Genomic DNA, 19,534 nt, shown 5'->3' on the forward strand with positions numbered 1-19,534 from the left:
CATGACATCATCATGACGTTTAGCAAGTGTGAGGCAATCTGATGCTGTGATTGGCTTTCTACGTAGGGAATTCCCCATCTTCACACACGCGCGCAGTCATAATGTACATACAGAATGTGTCACACACAGCATTGTGCAGACCATTCCCCAATTCAAGCTTTCCACACACAACACACACCCATACCATAACCACATACCAATCCACAGACGATCTTCACACAATCGCAAGCTATCTAGATTTACGAATTCAAACATCTACAATTAATAAGAAAAACATTCTTGATATCGGATTTCATTGACGAAAAAACATCTTCTTACCCATAAAGGTGAGTAATTACCTCACACACATTACCAAGTTATCAGTATTGATTGAAAGATGATGGGTAGTCCCACATGTGCAAATTAATGTCTTTATGCTTTCTTTTATGCCTACTGATATAACGAGATATCGGCTATAACGAGGAAAACGACTCGGTCCCGACCATCTCGTTATATCGAGTTTCCACTGTATATATCTTTAGGGGGGTGGGTAAGGGGAGGGGCCAGCTGTGTGCAATGACAAAATACTTTGTACACTATAATAAAGTTTGAATGAAGCATATTGTGTGGTTTGTAGGCATGATAGGGTTATGAGCAATGAATATCAAAACTAGAATGGTGGTTGTTAATGCATGATCCTATAGGAAGCACCCCTTAATATCTAACTCCCATACATATACCCTATACATAGTGGCTTATGCTTAGATTTTTTTAACATATGCAGTACTACATGGGTTGTTACAGTGAATGGCAGCAGCAACAATGACAACAAAAGCAAGCCATAGATGTAATTTCAAAAAGTAGTCAGCATTTGAGAGCAGAGGAGCTCATAAATCTCTGTCACTGTCCACAAGACATCTGTTGTAATGGTCCTTGATCCTGGATGTCCATCAGTTCTTCCATTTATTGTCCTGAAAGAAATTGCAAACAACAAAATAACTGTGACTTGTGATATCAAATATGTAGATCATGGCATGTTAGGAACCAGCAGCACAAGAGAGATATTACATGTTGCCAAATCTTACTTAATTATGATCAAATAGTGAAGGAACAACTCAAGTGATGTTTTGTTGTTGTTGTTTTTTTTTCAAAACCTAAAAAGCACACTTGAAACCACCTACTGCAATCATTAGCATTTATGTACCAGTAGTGATGGGAGGCTGATGCTCATTAAAATAAATGTTTATTTTATTTTTAAAACATAATGAGATTCAAAAAGAAAGCTTCATCGATATTTTGCATTATTTTTAGTTTATTAGTTTTTCATTAACCCTTTGAAGACTAGTCCAAAGTATTTCTCAGGCTGGGGTACATAGGAAATGCATGTATAAAGGAAAAATCAGTCTGTCTCCGACGGGTTGACAACATTTTGGGAGAAAATAGAGGGAGCTCACCGAATTTCTGAGGACGATATCGCAGTGCCTGTCAGCATCTTCGTCCATGGCGCACTTTGGCCTGTATCCTATCAGGCGCTGGCGATCCTTCAACTGTGCCAGCGTGTCGATGACGACGCGGTGGTTCTTGAACTTGATCGCCATGGCGATCCTGGCCTCCTGGTCTTCTATCAACATCATGTACCTGCCTATCACCTTTGTGGGGTGAGACAAATGCCAGGAGGAACAATTATCATCAAATAGGATAGAATATATGATGCTCTGTTGTACAGTGGCCTACACTCAGTCTTGATGTATCACAAACACTGTAAAACCAGAATTTTTTTGCATAAATGAAACTTTCACAAATTTCGCAAGGAGCCAAGATTCAGGAAAATAAAAATGCACATACGTAAAGGTTTCTGTCTACACAATGCATTGAATGCCAGTCGCCAAGTCCCAAAAGTTTCATACCACCAAAAAAAGGCCGTCGGCTCCAATTCACAACATTTTCATGCTGCGAATGTCGCTGGTTTTACAGTACATGTCCAACAACATTTTGAATCAGTGTTAAAACCATTACTAAGAATAGAACCATTGAGACTTTAAAAACTGTGATGCTATGGCTTTAATTAGTTGTGCACACAAATGATTTTATTTTCTTAAATTAATAATAAGTGTGGATTATCATCTTTAAATCAATGAAATTCAGTGGTCTTGTTTAACCCTCAGTATGTTACCGATTTTGGATAGTGTGTACAATGCTGGAGGGTTTTCAGTGCAAATTGGCACTAAAAGCACACATAGGGTGTAAAAATAAAATAACAGAGTATCTCCACAAGTGCAATTGCTGGTTTTATTTTTTTTTTTCTCTCTAGCACTTGAACAGTAATACATTACAAAATCAAACTGAACTCAATGAATCCAAAATAGGTCACATCAATGACAAGTCAGTGAAATTTACCACAACTCAATTTAAATCCAGCACATACAAAAAGTTGGTGTACTCTTACAAAGGCAGAGGATATTGATAGTCTTTACACATCAAGTCTTTAAATAAAAAGTATGAAACATCCCTTTTAGCTATCTTACCTCATTTGGGGCTTTCACAGTCTGCAGGATGTAGACTACTTGAGAAAACTTCACAGCTGCCTTGAGTCTAGCTTTACCAAGCCAATTCTGTGAAAGAGGAAGAAGAAAGAGAAGGAAATCTTAGTGCTACCATCTTGATTGGTGCAGTAACATGAAATATCGGATACAGCTGTAGGGTCAACTCTTAAGGTGAAAATAAGAAAACAGTAAAAACTGAAAGAAAGCCAAGCTATATGATCGTCAAAGTACTGATTTGGTTTGTATTGTGGCTATAGTGCAGTGCCGATATAATGAAATGAACTACCTCATATAACATTTTACAGGTCCCATTCCTTTAATATTCTTTTGTTTTATCCCTGACATCACCCAGTGTAACAAGAAAATTTCAGTGGTCCCAAGCAGGTTGTTAAACAAGATTCACCTGAACAGAGACAACAGATCATGTGAGCATGTAAAACGTAGTCTATGTGCCCAGACCTGTGTGAGCATAGACAGCTGGTAGGGGACAGAAGGGTTTTGCAATCTGGGCCAAATAATGATATGGTAAAGAAGGACTTTCACAAAGCAAAAAAAAAAAAAAAAAAAAAAAAAAAATTATGGCCATGCATTATTTTGATGAATAAATACATTATACACACAGATTAATGTTCCTCAACATAACAAGTGTGTACTCCAAACTTTTTCATACAATGTAATACATAATCGCACCTTGTACAGCTTATTGCAAACAATTTTGATATGCGATAACAGCGTATTCACACAACAGCATATAAGGGCATTCTTTTCACAGGTTTTTCTTTTCTTTTCACTTGCTGTGACAGGACTATGTTTATTTATCTACTTACTTTGGAAGTGAGAAGTGCTTCCACTTGAGACCAGTCATTCAGCCGAGCGCGGGCGAGCAGTGCCTGGAACAAGAACTGCTTGTCTGTCAGCTTAAAGTCCCTCTTCAGTGAGGTGGGGCTGCTGGGATCCGTCTGTGTGATTCCCAGAGAAAGGGAGGGAGAGATTAAGACAGGTGCCATTCATGCATCAACATGCCACTAAAACCTCACTTACAGGAAGTTGTGCTCATTTGAAATGCATCATGGGAAGTGCTAGGACCTCAACATGACAGACTCCCTGTAGCCTGACATTCCAACTGTAAGATATTAATTCCAACTGTAAGATATTCACAATGAATCACGCTTATTTAAATGGATGATTCATGCATTGATTTGTTTTTATTGCAACTGACTGAAAAATTGCCCTTCATTGACCTGATCTTATGTTAATGAGCACTGATTATTCAGCATTTGGAGTAACAGCCAAGATAAAAATCATGGGCACACATCCTGCCTGGGTATGAAAGCCCATGCTTTTTAGTTGCTTACTATCTGATTACAACGTTAATGACTTTGCTTATTTACTTTGATGTAGGGCACTTTGTCAATCAGTTGCCTCATCAACGTTTATATCTTTGCTGTTGTAACTGAGGGACACCAAATACTTATTTCCAGGCAGGTGCGGTCTATCACAGAGAAAAAAAACCCCACAAAATCTGGTGATCCTTTCTTCCACTTCACTAAAGGCATGTTTTGACTGCTCTGGGTAATGGGGCATGATGATCATTTCAAAGTAATAACTTTGAACCAAAGCACATGATCATGTCAATCTTTCCTGGAGGAACCAGAGTTGGTAGTTTTTATGCCTCCGCCACGAAGTGGTGCCGGAGGCACTATGTTTTTGGGTTGTCCGTCCGTCTGTCCTTCCGTCCGTCCTTCCGTCCGTCCGTCCTTCCATCCGTCCGTAATGAATTTTGTGGACAGCGTCACTAAAAAACCTTTTGAGGTATCCTAATGAAACTTGGCATGTATGTGTATTAGGGGGTGAAGTTGTGTCTATCAACTTTTGGGTGCACATGCTCAGTCAAAGGTTAAAAGGTCAAGGTCAAACATGTAAAATTTCACTATTTCCACCATATCTATGCAATGCTTGAAGATATTTTCTTGAAACTTCATGTATACATGTATTACCCAATTAAGATTCTCTGGTGAAAGTTTGGGGTCATGAGGTCAAGGGTCAAAGGTCAAAAGGTCAAGTAAAAATGTTAAAATTTCACTTTTTTTCCATACCTTGGAAATTGTTTAAGGTATCTTCATGGAACATACTGTAAAAGTGGATATTTTCGCGCGACTAATTTTTCGCGCTTGGCCGGGCAAAAAGAGTTTCGCGTGTTTTTAATTCCGCGGAATCAAGACATCACGCACAGGAACATATCGCAAGCAAAAATATTCGCGTGCTTTTATTTTCGCGCTAGTTTCTGGTTGCGCGAAATGCGCGAAAATTTCAACACCGCGAAAATTTCCACTTTAACAGTAGTACATACACATGTACTGACTGGCAGTGATTATCTAGAGAATGTAGGGTTGATGGGGTCAAAGGTCAGGGGTCAAAGGTCAAGGGCAACACTTCAAAATTTTACTATTTCCCTTATATTTATGCAATGCCAACAGCATTATTTTTCTTTTACACTTGGTGTATGCATGTATTACCTAATACAGATTCTCTGGAAAGTTTTTTTTTTTCTTTTTTCTTTGCCTCAAAGGTCAAAGGGTCAAAGATCAATTGAAAGTGCTGAACTAACTTTTTTCTCCATATCTCGGAAGTGGCTCAAGTTATCTTGAATCTTGCTACATATCTATGCATGTTGAATATCTTATACAGTGAATATCTTATGAATTTTAAGGTCAAAGGCCAAATGAAAATGGTAACAATTTACTATTCAATACAGAAATTGCACTTTTTCTCCATACCTTGAAAATTACTCAATGCATACTATGAATGGGTCAAAGTCAAGTTAAAGTCCTTAAATCCCAAATACATGCTCTCCGACAATGTATTCATCCAATTAAAGCTAGGTCAAGGAAGGTGAACATTCAACACATTTGTGACAGACTTGTCATTTTAATATATTGCCAATTTTGTGAAAATGTAATCACACATTGTCCATTAGGTACTATAGACCTATTTAGGAGAATCATGCATTATGGCAGAGGCATACCAGTCGCCATAGCGACATTTCTAGTTTCATCATGCTCTCACCTCTTGAATGTTGAAGTGGTAGAGGCAGCAGTAGAATAGAGTTGTGATGACAGGTTGGAAGTAGAGACAGGTCTTCCTCGGCATCTCTCGGAAGGGTGACCTCCCTTCTTCCTGCCACTTCCTGTCACGAGGCTAGGGCAAAAAAACAAACAAACGAAAAAGAAACAAGAAACAGAATTTCCGTTTAAAAGGTCATAGAAGTAAAATTGGAAGAGCAAAAATTACTTTTTTCTTGAGTGCAAAACTTGATATATGCAGCAACAAATTCTGCTGCTTTTGGCAAAAACCATGACTCTTCTGCTGATAGGCTGACAACTGCTTTGATTTAAACACACAGCTGTATTCAACTTAGTCCAAGGAAATATGCATCTCCTACCTTGTTTTTTCATATAATCTAAATTGCTTTTTTTGGGGGGGGGGGGGTAAAGGGCTGAGTGAGTGTGAGGTTTACATCTGTCTAGCAAAAATTGACATGTAAAAGACATTAACAAATATCTTCCATTATCTTGCAAAAGAGAACCTTCTGATGCAGTCAGCCTCTTTCCCCAGTCATGAGGAGTTATCTTAATTTAGTTTTATTCACTCTCACTGGTGGGAACGTTCAAACTATGAAGCATATGCACATAGCATCCTTCTCATAAAGGGGAGAATATTGACAATAACACATGGGTACGCAAGAGGCTCATAGTATCCACTGGATCAGGCTCCAAAGCGAACATAATTATTATTCATGAATGTCTGTGTGAGCTCTTTATTGTGTATCTGAATGAAAGACGAGTACAGCATACCTCAATGTGAAGCTGTTTGTTTAGCAGCAGGACCTGCTCATTAATCAGTTCGTGCTCTGTGGAGAGACTGTCTACCTTCCTGAACCATGTCCTGGGGGGACAAAGTAAAATGGCAAAGAGAGAAAGGAAATTTTGTCCATGAGTTAGTCTAAACTATAACAACAATAACAACAACAATAATAACAACAATAACAACAAATACTACTACTACCTCTTCTTGGCATCCATCTGTATCAAGAGACAATGGTATTCACCCTGCACACAAACACCAGTTTATTTTTTGCTGCAGCATTTCCTGCTATGACTATTAATAGGCCAACTCTTGAATGGCAGTCTCTGCTACACTAGCTGCATATGAAAGAGGTCGGCTGTGGAGATGTTTTGGGCATAGCAGCTGTCCTCTGTTTTCGAACTTTTCGGGCTACCAGTGTCTTCTCATTTCTCTGCGTTTCATGCCATCACGTTTGACAAGTCTCCACCTTGTACAATCTGCAGCGATAGTTTCTCAAGTCAGAGTCCACTTTCAAACCAGTTGATTTCAATTCATGTTTGCAGACATTCTCGTACCATGATTACTACTATAACTATTGCAACTGATTGACAAATTGCCCTACATCGACGTAAATAAGCACTGAATTGATCAGTGTTTTAGTAGTAGCCATGATAAAAAATCATGGGCGTACATACTCGAGCAGGACTCGAACCTACGACCTCCTGATCACCGGACAGGCGTCATCTCCACTAGACCACCGAGCTTTCGCCCGACAGCAAGTGTTGGTTCTAGTCCTTATAGCATGCAGCGGGTTCTGCTTTGTTATTCAAATTCATGAAGTTCTTCCGTCGAGATGTTTTCATTGCAACTGATTGACAAATTGCCCTACATCGACGTAAATAAGCACTGAATTGATCAGTGTTTTAGTAGTAGCCGTGATAGAAAATCATGGGCGTACATACTCGAGCAGGATTCGAACCTACGACCTCCTGATCACCGGATAGGCGTCATCTCCACTAGACCACCGAGCTTTCGCCCGACAGCAAGTGTTGGTTCTAGTCCTTATAGCATGCAGCGGGTAATTTGTCAATCAGTTGCAATGAAAACATCTCGACGGAAGAACTTCATACTATTAACTACTCTTCTGCTATTTCTGTTCCTAATTCTCTCTATACTATGACATATATATCTGGGATCAAACTCATCAGCGTAATATCTAACTTTTCTAGGTTCATCAAAGCTTATGCTCATCAAAAACATTCAACTCCAGTCAAGATTCTTTGGCTCTGTGAGTTCCTACATAGAAATCAGTGATAAAGCTGCACCCTATTTGTTATGGGGATTCCTAAATATATCCCAGTTGGCCCTGTCTTCCCATTGCGTGGTATCCCAACGCTACTGTGTAAGTGAACATTTTTGTGGTGTTGAAATTTTCATGCATTTTACGTGACCAGAAACTAGTGCGAAAATAAAAACATGCGAATATTTTTCAGTGTCATATGGTCCATTAATATACATCTTGATTCCGCAGAATTTAAAACACATAAAATTCATCTTACCCAGCCAAGTGAGAAGAATTACTCGCACAAAAAATAATCACTTTACTGGGTCTTTAATTGGTGTTTAATATATAGAAAGCCAAGCTGAACACTGCATATACACAGTGTAACTTCACTTCAAGATGGGTGAAATGTTTTATAATTACATAACATCAACAATGGGAAACTCACCCGTTACAGTGCATGAGGTTGTTTAGCCGTGCCTGCGGTTCTTTGGTCTGAGTTGCAAGCTTGTATCTCCACAACTGTTAGTAAGCAGGAGGAGAATGAGGGGAAAAAGGAGTTGGGTGGTAGGGACAGAAACACAATTGAGGTTTGATTCCAGTTGTGCTTGACTGCATTCGTGACTACATATTGTGAAAAGAATATTCCTGCAATGGAACTACGAGTTCAGCAACAATCAAAGCTAACTGACACAAAAGTCATGCTCACAGCACAAAATATAAAGTCATGCTCACAGAACAAAACATTTGGTGTTAGAACATAGTAGAATGTATCTCATCGGATTGGGATTTGTTTATGTCTTACTGTCAGTGCCTATCTCCTATAACCTGTTAGCCCACGGAAGCAGTAATTTGAAATAGCTTCAATTTGATATTTTCTATGATTTGAGAGGTAAAAATGTACATGGTAAACCAGACTCTGTAAAACACCTTAAATGCCTTACATATGAAAATGAAGTATATAAACGAAAAAAAAAAAAAAAGTCTTATTTGATTACAAACTCTAAAATATCATGCTTACAGGGGATGGCTAGTAACTGATCAGTGGAAATCAGTGGGAATGCTGTGGGATGATTGTTCCAATTCTTGTGGGATTCATTTAAGAGTACATTATATATCTATTGCTATGTGAAAATTATTTGCTTCAGAACAGTCTCATATTCAAGTAATGTGCAGTTTAATGTTTCCAGGCCAGCATACCTGTACAGTGACAGGGCATTAAACTGCACATTACTTGAAAATGAGACCGTTCTGAGGCAAATAATTTTCACACAACAATAGATATATAATGTACTCTTAAATGAATCCCACAAGAATTGGAACAATTATCCCCACGATTCCCACTGATTCCCACTGATCAGTTACTAGCCATCCCCTTTAAAATCAATATCATCACACTATCATGAAATAAAATGAATACTTACGGCTGCTTCATCAGCTCTCTGGAGTGCTCTGCCATAGAAAAAAAAAGAGAGAGAAATAAAGCAATAACTATTGTTTTGATCAAACTTTAACATCAGTGCATGGTTAACAGTCTGTTCTATGAACTGTGCACATAGCCCCATAATACTTGTCGATCTGAATGCAATATTGAGATATACATTACTCAATGTGTGATTTGACTTGATGAGTGTTGTCTCTATTGCAACTGATAAACAAATTGCCCTACATCGACATAAATAAGCACTGAATTGGTCAGTGTTTTTAGTAGTAGCAGTGACAAAAGGGTATACAAACTCAGGCAGGATTCGAACTTATGACCTCCTGATCTCCAAGATCTCCTGATCTCCACTAAAGCACCAAGCTTCTACCCGACAACTAGTGCTAGTTCTCATCTAAATCTTCTCAACAGTTCCAAGAATTTTACCATTTACCATGATGGTGAACACTGGCCAAGTATTTTCCATCTGGTATACACAATCTTCTTTTGAAATATTTTTTTATCAGTAATCACTGTGATATACAGAGCAGTGGAAAGGAGGGAGTGGTGTTTGTGTCTGTGATGTTAAGACATAATTAATGTTCTTGTATCACGTGATCACTCTCTCTGATGTCCCACATCTACAAGATCTTTTTGTGTTTTTGTTCTCAACAAAGCAAACTGGGGGGGGGGGGGGGGGGGGGGGGGGGGGACACAATGAAATTCCACAAGGCAACCCTGCTATCAGGTAATTTTGTGGATGCACCACAAATATGGACTCCTTTTAAACAACTTTGGAGATATTGTTATCCAATCATTGAAACCAAGACCTTCGAAAACAGAGGCGATGTATCAGTGTTTTTGTTTTGTGGTTTATTTATTTTTTGTCACATGATGAGTTCAGCATTGTCAACACAGACACAGAGCAGGAAGGATATCTTTCAGGAAGTAGAAGCAAACTTCTGTCACACGGTACTTCCATCTCACTGCAGTACTGTTTTATTTTACCATCAGACATAAGCAGTGAACAAGCAATCTCTGCATTTCCTACTCACCCTAGTTCATTTGCTACAGAGTCATTACGACTGTTGTAGGACTTGATGAATGCTATGTACTGGTTGACGGCTTCAGGTCTCTTTGATAACTGAGCATAAAAGATTGACTTGCTGAGTGTCTTCTTCAAGAAGATCACAACCTGCACAAAAGATTTTGGGGAAACATGATTAGATTCCATGTGGGGCTAGAAGTATTCAAGGTGGTATTCTAAATTTCAAAGGCAACATGAAGTCTGTCATTTAATGTCAGGTGGTATATTGCATCTCAGTTCATAAATTCAATATTTATACATTCAGTGGCACCTGCAATAGAATACTATCTATTTCATTATTCTTAATTTACTGTGGTAAAAATTCAAATAGCAGAACAAAGGCTCAGTTTATTAAACACAACAAAGGCAAATCCTTCGTAGACGGGTAGATCATTTATCAGCAAACATTTATTTTTAATACAGATTTAGTGCTACCAGTGAAGCCCTGAACATTCACAAATCTATGTCATATTAACAAATGATCTGCCTTATCTTCCATCCTCTAGTTTGGTTAAATTTCATCAAATAATCCTAGAATTATTGCACAAAATCGTAAAATGTGGAACACAAACCTTAATATTGACTCTATAACCTTTTGATCTTTATTCTTTACCAGATGTCCTAGCATCAAAGAGTAAAATTACCTAAATTTGGCATTTAGTCCACATGATTTGATTGTGTAATCACAGTTTGGAAATTGACCTTTAGTCTTCAACTTGTGACCTTAACCCCAAACCACAACCTATGACCTTACACCATGACCTTTTCATCTCATCAATTTAACTTGACAGTTTATGGTGAACTGAGATATCCCAAATTACTTTCAGGTTATCACATTAACAAGAAATAATCATGCACAAACATGCAACCACATGACTCAAGGCTATCGCACACTATACAACTCTTGGTCACCCGACTGGCAGACTTGTGATCTGAAATTAACAAGTGTGTTTATACTGAGGCTATTGCGATTTATTTCGGATCCAAAATCGGTCAATCATGCAAATGAAAGCCATAATGTGCAGTGGCCTTTAGGAAATTGAAAAAACAACACAAAACAAAACTAATAGCGAAGTGCAGAGAGAATATTCTAGATTATCATAACCGATATAAATGCAAATCATTATCATCATTAAATAAAAATATTACAATGATGCCTTCAGCACAATACAAAGCTGGAGACTGAAAAATACATATTTCTGATGAATGCTATGATTTAGTCTATAAACTTACAGCCAGAATTGCATTTCCATCGTGGAAGCCAATGGCAGCATCAAGCAACGAGAGCTTGTCCTTGAGGGATTTGTATGGCTCCAGGGAATATCTCTCACCAGTGATGATGCGACTGATGGTGTCCGCCACGGGCAATGCAGACCACCGAGACTTCTCTAGATTCTGCAAGCCACGAGGAGAGAGGAGGGAGGGAAGGTGGTGTGACAAATCTGTTCGGTGTGACACAAGATGCTGTTAAGACTGAAATTCAAACCATTTTCATTTTCAATTGGTTGCAGTGTAATTTTCACTGGGAAATTTTTTCAGCCAGTATTTCTGATAACCATACACTTACACTGTAATTCTTAATTTGAAAACATTACACTAAACAGATATTCAAAGAAACTTCAAAGGAAATGTTACAAGCTGATATGTAAGATCAATCATTAACTACATTGACAATTTTTTGCTACTACTGTATAAGCTGTTATATTCTGCGAAGTTTAATTTTCACAAATCACTGTTGGACCGTGAATTTATCAACGTGAAAATGTCGCCATGCACTAGGGTAGTAGAGCACTTACGTTAGCATTGGTGTCGATTCGTGAAAATGTCTGTGATCTCCTCATTCGCAAAAATATCGGTACACAAAAATACCAGCTTATACAGTATTTGAACTAATTCTGTACTGTATTTTACAGGTATTTTGATTCTGACAATCCAAAAGGAAAATTACATAACATATAACAATGTTCATATTTCTACCATCAAACTTTCACCATCAACACTCAATCAATTTCTTGTGGCCCATTTCCACAACCTAGTGGAATTCCATCCAAAGCAACAACATTTGGTCTTTACATTGAATCTCCTGGAAAAAATCCCATCCATCCTATCAAATAATCCCTACGATCCAGAATAAAAAAAAAAAAAATCCAAAATCAGAATCAGAATACTAAGAGATTGTAATATTGCTACATTCACACTGCTCCACATGTTGGGTTTGATGAACTCACTTTGATTTTCCTATGCAAGGCATGAATCTCTGCCTGGAGTTTGGCTACTTCTGTCATGGATGGTCTGCTGTCTCTCTTCACAGCTGTAGGAGCAAGAAGAAAAATGCCAAGACAATGCTTCATTATCAATCTCCTTGCATTCCAGCAAGACTCAAACATAGGCTGCATTTATAATCTTTACCATGTTTAAAACATGTTTCAATACCCACTAACTAAACACAATTGCAAAGGCCCTTTGTATAACGTTTCTCGAGTTGTTGCATTTATCATCTCTATTACAAGTCAAGAGGAAGGCAGCTCCATTGAGCTGTTTAGCCGAAGGAGTAGAGGTCATGAAGTCGGCGTTGGTAGGTCTGAGCTATAAATGAATTTCAAACAACTTTGCATTTATCATCACTACAGAAATGTGCTTCTAGCTAGAAAGCCTTTGAGATCGCAGTTTTTTTTTCGCATTTCAGGAAGGCATTTGTAACCCAATAATCAAAACACCTCTGCCTTTATCATCAGCAAAATCTCCCTGAAAGTGTGAGGATACCTTAATTCCATGCCAGAAGTGAGTTCGTAATGGCCATAGATTAGAGGAACAAGGATTTCAGACTGATGACACAGTGTGAAGGGCTGAAAGAGTAGGGTGGGGGAAGGGAGGGGGAAGGGAGGGGGAAGGGAAGGGGAAGGGAGGGAAGGGATCTGAAAGGAGGAACCAAGCTCACCGTCGTCGATGGATGCCGTGCTCCCCTGTGTGCTCCCATGAAGAGATGACTGGGGGGATGAGGACTGTGATGATGCTTTCTTGTCTCCTGCTAGTATAACCAAGACACGGCAATGAAATGTGACATTAACCACCAAGACATTTAGAAAACACAGCATGACATGAAAATGGAGAAGAAAAGATACATGTTTCTTGGTGGAAAGACGTGACGGGCAGATCTGATGCTGTCCCTTTTTTTTTCTTCTTTTTCTTTTTTTTTTTTCTGTGCCAGGATTCTAGTTTTCAGGGTTCCATGATAACTTTTGATCATTTCGTTGGAATTTCTTACAACATTAGCTCTTATTTGAATTGAAATTATGATTACAAAGAGATGCAAGTATACACAAATGAACTCTGCATAAAAAAAAATACACAACTGAATAAAGCACCATGCATCAATGAATATAAACATACATAAAGCACATATATCAGATTTGCAAAAATCAAAAACGGTACCACTATAGGTTTCCAAACATTAGTCCTACTCCATGAGCTAATATCTATTTGCACGTATAAGGGCAATTACCCCCAGGCTAAATACTGGTTAGTGATAAGGTTAGAGGAAAGATTAGGGTTAGGTTTAGGGTATAGAGTTAGGGTTAGGATTAGGTTCAGGATTAGGATTAGGGTTAAGGTCAGGGGAATTGCCCAGGGGGTAATTGCCCTAAACCCTATTTGCAACAAACACTGTATTCTTTGTTGTCAATAGGTTCTAGCTCATCATGACAGTGACCATGACACCTACCACTGAGTGATTCGCTGGCCGATCTCCTGTGGACAGATATTGCCTCATTCCCAGTTGAGGAGGCTGGACTGCTGAGGGTAGAGGTAGCCGGGCTCACGTTTCTGCCCGTGACTGCTGAACCCTCCGCCACCATGCTGCTGCTGCGGGTCGTCTTGAGGGTGACCGGCACCGAAGTGGACGTCGTTGCTGCCGGGGAGGAAGCAGAGGTAGTCCCTCGGGCCGACTGGAAGCCACTCGGGTGACCGCTGAAACTGCCGGACGGGGGTCTTGCTTTGCTGAACTCTGCATTGGAGGTGTGCACATCACTACATAATCTCTTGATAATGAGACTGTTCCTGACGGTGATATAACTATGTCTTTTAAGGTCCGTGCAATTTCAAATAAACTTGTTTCTCGTTAATAGTGGTCCTACTTGCCTATTGTGGTCTTCTTCTCTTCTTCCAAAAAAAGAAAACCTCTGTTACATAGCATTAAACTGCACAAGTATCACGCAATTTACCTAATGAATTCAGTAGAATATGATATGCACACGTTTACACAAAACTATTGTATGTATTAGAAGCTACAGATGAAGGACTTACAAACCTACAGTGAGAAACTGTGTGATATCCTCATTGCATCAATTTTCAATTTATTCAAGTACTCTGTAAATGAGCCTCACCATGTTGTCAGACAGTAGAATACATCTTATACCACATATACTATATGATATTCAACTCTTGTTTACAGTTGAAAAGTAAATTGATTCAATCATTTCTGAAAATAAACTGCAGTAAATTGGCCCCAAATGAAATTCTATTAAACAAAAGAAATTTGTTGAAGTTGCACAAAATCACTGCATAGAAATTAAATAACGACACAAATTAGACATCACAAAAACACCATGATGCTCAAACACAAGAATGCTGAGCAGAGTATACTACATGTATAAAATACAATATCAATGCAGCATATATCTTAAGAATTCTCCTACTTTGAACTCCTCCATCAACACTGATGAAATTCTGGTTCTCTTCTTCAAAGTCCAACCCAGCTTCCTTGAGAGACTTCTGAAATGAGTGAGCTTCCTTTCTTGTGGGGCTGACAATATCCTACAAGAGGCATTGAGGGAAAAATAATTATAGAATACAAAGAAACATTTTTCTCAAGATTTAACATTGTAAATATGCATTGCGTAACATCTACAAATAACGTCAGAGGAGGTCTTTCAGAATATTGTAAAGCTATCTCTGCTTTGCAGAAGTAGTTTCACATCACTATGTTTCAGATAGCATCTTTACATGCTTCATTACCCTACTACAAAGATATAATAGCTTTGGTTGTATTACATCCAAATACTAGATCCTGAAGCTCTTTGAAACCTACAGCAAATCGTCTTCTGGCAACAATAACAACAAACTGACTGTAATAATTTTCTGCAACAAACTGTCAGACGGTCTTCAAATATTTGTTAGCCCATAAACTTGACATCAAAATTGTCATGAACTAACTTGCAAATATACATTGTACATGTAAACATACAACTTGTACAGACACACTAGAATAATAATAACAGCTACATCTGTATCTAATGCTTTGTCAACAGATATCCACTCACGGAAGATGGGTTGTCATCAAAGAAGTTTTTCTTCTTCCGTCGAGACTCAGTCCAGTATTCCTCATCACCATCATCAGTCATATCTGCTGACCATCCTCCATTCTAAAGCACACAAAGAAAACACAAAGAAAATATCATAAACAAAATTGAAAAACAAAGTATTTGAATATCTAGTGCGAATACAACATCACCGACAAAAAAAAAAGCCAATTTGATGATACAATATGAGACATCGTCACTAATGTTGTCTGAGTCTTACATGGCACCAGACAAAAGCAGGTAGATGTGGCAGTACCCATTTCCATTGACATGAATAGTTTGGTGTGCTAGCTACAAGTCACCTATGACATTAGTATTACATTGGTGATCTGGTAGAGCAGTCAAGTACCAGGTATTACAATACTAATGCAGCCAGCACACCATGCCACATTTCATCCTGTCAGCATATATAGCAAGTTTCAGAAATGGGTGACAAGAACTCCTACAGGCTACTACAGGGTGGCCAACCTTGAGTGAGAGTTTGGAGTGAGACACGGGGGGGGGGGGGGAATGGTGTGTAAGGGGAGTGTCTTCTCCCCCCAAAAAAAAAAAATTTCCACAGGAGGTAGCTTTGAAAATTTTATATCTTAAATGGTGCACTCTGGTGCATACTTCAGTAAAGATTTCAACACGTGCATAGAGAGTGCCTGTGGGAAAAACTTGAAAGTTGGACTTGGGCATATTAAAAGTTAGAATTAGAGTAAATGTCCCAGTTCGTGGCCACTACAACATATTTGGCAATAAAACGCTGAACACAGCGACACACTCTATACATGTATATACCACACATTCACTAACACACTGCTAATCTACAAAAATCAACCAATGACATGGGCAAAATCTCCAACCAAAGTGAGATATTCTCACCTACATGACGACATCTCGCATCCAAAATGTCATTTTCGGTACTTTTCGGAACAAGTGGTCTAAGAAACTGGATTTTTTTGTCATTTTCCCAATGTTCATGGATTTTGAATACATGTCCTCACATGGAAATAGAACTTTCGCAAGCCGATGTGGGCCGCCATTTTTTCCGGAAGTGGGTGTTACGATTTAAAAAATACAAAAACATGAAAAAGACAACAGTAACACCGGCACAACTGCAATCCCTGTTTGTGGTCAGTGCACGCGCGCCAGCCTTTTTCACGTTTTCTCAATGGGACTTGGCACTTACGCAACGTTTGCGAGCCAAATGAAGGCATTCAGCAGAAGATCGCGGAGCACGTGCGTATCGCAGAGGAATTGTACACCTGTACATCAGGCCACGAACCGGACTACCACGGTCGCGAACCGGCGGACGATGTACCGGATCGCGGCCGTGGTCTTTTTTTACTATCGCGATGGACATTGGTTTTGTGATGGTGACAATGATGTAAATTGGTAAGTGGTCAACCTCTATGATATAACCTGGGTTAGAGAAATTTGCAAGTTTGCATTTCAGAGTGGAAAAACTCTTATGAGGCCGCAAACCGGGACACTTACTCTACCTGGGCTTTGGGGGCATTTCTTGTTTTACTCCTGTTTGGGGGGTTCAGTGCGATAATTCTTTCACCAGAGTGAGACAGTTAAAACTTGGTGAATTGCTTGAGAGTTGGCAGCCCTGCTACTAGCATAGACCCAGCTTACTTTACTAGTATAGACCCAGCTTTAAGACACCATAACTTATGTCAGCCATAACAGGAGAAGTTTCCAAAATGAGAAGAAAAGATGATTCAGTGGGTAATGCAATGAGCCAGGTGTTTTGCTTTTGTCAGTGCATGCAATTGTCTATTTAATAATCAACTATTTTTCATGGCATTGAGCCCCCATTATGGTGGAAATGGACATGAAAGTATCTTTTTTTTAAACATGGTTGTCATTTTCCTACAGAACTGATTATTTTTACTCTAAATGAATGTACACATCATGCATAAAAAATGTGTGAAATAATGTGTGAACAATGTCAAGAGGCAGATTTACCGTAATTAATTTGTCGGTCCACATGATTTAGATTTAGATTAACAAAGCAAAGGCCCATCATCAGATTATTAATTTGCATCTCTGATGCTCTAAATCACTAATCAATGCATCTTTATAGTTTTATAGATCTAGTAGGGCATTATCGTGAAATAGTCCACCAGGCCAGGCACCACTCCATTCACTCACACTGCCATTCATTTCGTCATAGCCGGGACTTCTTTCAACCTCCATAGACTTTGCACAGAGTGGAGACACACACGCAGAACGAGAGGGGACCGATATTACGATTTGGCCTTTTATAGTACATGTCCACAACTGTATTATCACGTTTCAAGTTACTGTATGTAGTCTGTTTTGTTTGTTTTGCTTTTTCGCGGGGCGTTCGTTCGTGTGCTAGAATAACCTCAGGATAACATAAAATCAAACGTGTGGGACTGAGTCACACTCTTACTCACAGAGACACAGGCTCACGAATTTTGCCAAAACAGAGACAGGGTTCGAGTGATCAAGACTTATCAACATTTTCAGGATTATCTGCACGTAATATTACTCACTAATGAAGACGCCATAGTTCTTGAAGTTATTGTCGACTCTCTGAGATATTGCTCATAATATTTTACACGGAACTCGCTGGTGGTCGAGATGCGATGGGTGTGCTGGAGCAGGTAGGTGTTCCGCTCTGATGAGTGGTGGGTCATCGCACTATTATTAGGCAGAGGCGAGGCCAGTCAAGGGCGTGATGAGTGCGTTGTCTCTGCCTGTATTGCCCGTCCGCCGCCACAGGATCTGGCTACAAGCATCTACTAGTACAGTATCTATCTCTCTCCCTCTCTCTCTCTCTATCCATCCACAGGGCCTATAGGGGCGGATCCAGGAATTCTGTAACCCCTCTGGATCCGCCACTGCATCCATCCATCCATCTATCCATCCATCCATCTATCTATCCATCTATCTAGCTATGCATCTATCTATATTTCTGGTGCTACTTCCAGGTTTCATTTCATATTCTTTTTCTTTTTATTTCTTTTGTTTTTAGCGAAAAAATAAAGGGGGGCCTTGTGCCGGTTGCGCCCCCCCACCCCCCCCCCCCCCCCCCCCCCCCCCTCTGGATCCGCCACTGCATCCATCCATCCATCCATCCATCCATCCATCCATCCATCCATCTATCTATCTATCTATGCATCTATCTATCTACCTATCTATCTATCCATCTATCGATCCATCCATCCATCCATCCTTCCTTCTTTTTGTCTTTCTTTCTTTCTTTAGGAAGTTGCTACCATGCAGCATCTTGTTTCTTTCTTTCTTTCTTTATGACATATCTCAAAAATGTTATGAACGGACTTGGGGTTTAAAAAAGAAATGATACTTACACAAGGAACAGATGATCAAATTTTGGTTATGATCCAGATCACCATCAGAATCCAGAGTTTTCTTCTTGTTGTTATCACTGTTCTTGTTGTAGAATGTTTTTCCGAAGAGATTCTTTACCATTGGGAAAAAGGAGAGCATTAAGCGCTTAGCGGATGTCTGCACTCTCCGAGTGCTTCGAGTTCTAGTTACTAGTGTATTCAAAGTGAATACATGCATATATTCACTATAACAGACCTATGTGAATAGATATAGGTACTTAACATGGCAAGATTATTGAACATTCATCACTTGAAATTGAGCTTTGGTGGAATGAGTATCACTATAATGTATCATCATGATTATCATTAAAATAATTAAAATAATGGCTATTCATAACATGATTCTTGAAATAATTTTTGTGAAGTAATGCCATCTTCATTCTGCATCATCCTCATCACAAATTACATTAATTTTTGCATTAAAGAAGACACCAAGACCACAGCTTACATGATTACACACTTTCAGTACAGTGACGCAGTTTTTCTCCCACTTCCATTTTTTTATCTTTTTGCTCTCTTGCACACCCTCGACCACTCACTCTCAAAAATGCAGTTTTCTTCATGTGCCACTTATTTTCATTCTGCGAACACAAAAACTCAAATGAAAACAACATCAAGAAAGTAGATTGTCACTTTAGAATGAGCTAGG

The 19,534-nt window shown here is 39.0% G+C and overlaps 1 protein-coding gene across 2 annotated transcripts; it reads right to left on the minus strand.

Annotated features, from left to right (window-relative positions):
* Positions 1-614: 614 nt before the first annotated feature.
* Positions 615-18,159, minus strand: LOC139723196 (spermatogenesis-defective protein 39 homolog). 2 transcript variants are annotated; one of them, XM_071634455.1, is made up of 16 exons: positions 18,028-18,159; positions 15,476-15,577; positions 14,852-14,969; positions 13,879-14,160; positions 13,096-13,182; positions 12,386-12,468; positions 11,391-11,552; positions 10,126-10,265; positions 9,075-9,102; positions 8,099-8,172; positions 6,377-6,467; positions 5,589-5,720; positions 3,350-3,481; positions 2,505-2,591; positions 1,434-1,628; positions 615-950 (listed from the first exon to the last, which is right to left on the minus strand). In XM_071634455.1, the coding sequence occupies exons 1-16, from the start codon at positions 18,040-18,042 to the stop codon at positions 930-932; spliced, it is 1,749 nt and encodes a 582-aa protein (XP_071490556.1). In that variant the 5' UTR covers positions 18,043-18,159; the 3' UTR covers positions 615-929. The 2 variants fall into 2 exon arrangements, with proteins under 2 accessions (XP_071490556.1, XP_071490555.1); XM_071634454.1 differs by having other exon boundaries at positions 13,096-13,185.
* Between the last annotated feature and the right edge of the window lie 1,375 nt (positions 18,160-19,534).

The sequence above is a fragment of the Diadema antillarum genome, unplaced genomic scaffold (assembly GCF_040938485.1).
Source record: "Diadema antillarum isolate AM-2024a unplaced genomic scaffold, OU_Dant_1.0 scf00000183, whole genome shotgun sequence".
NCBI classification, from domain to species: Eukaryota; Metazoa; Echinodermata; class Echinoidea; order Diadematoida; family Diadematidae; genus Diadema; species Diadema antillarum.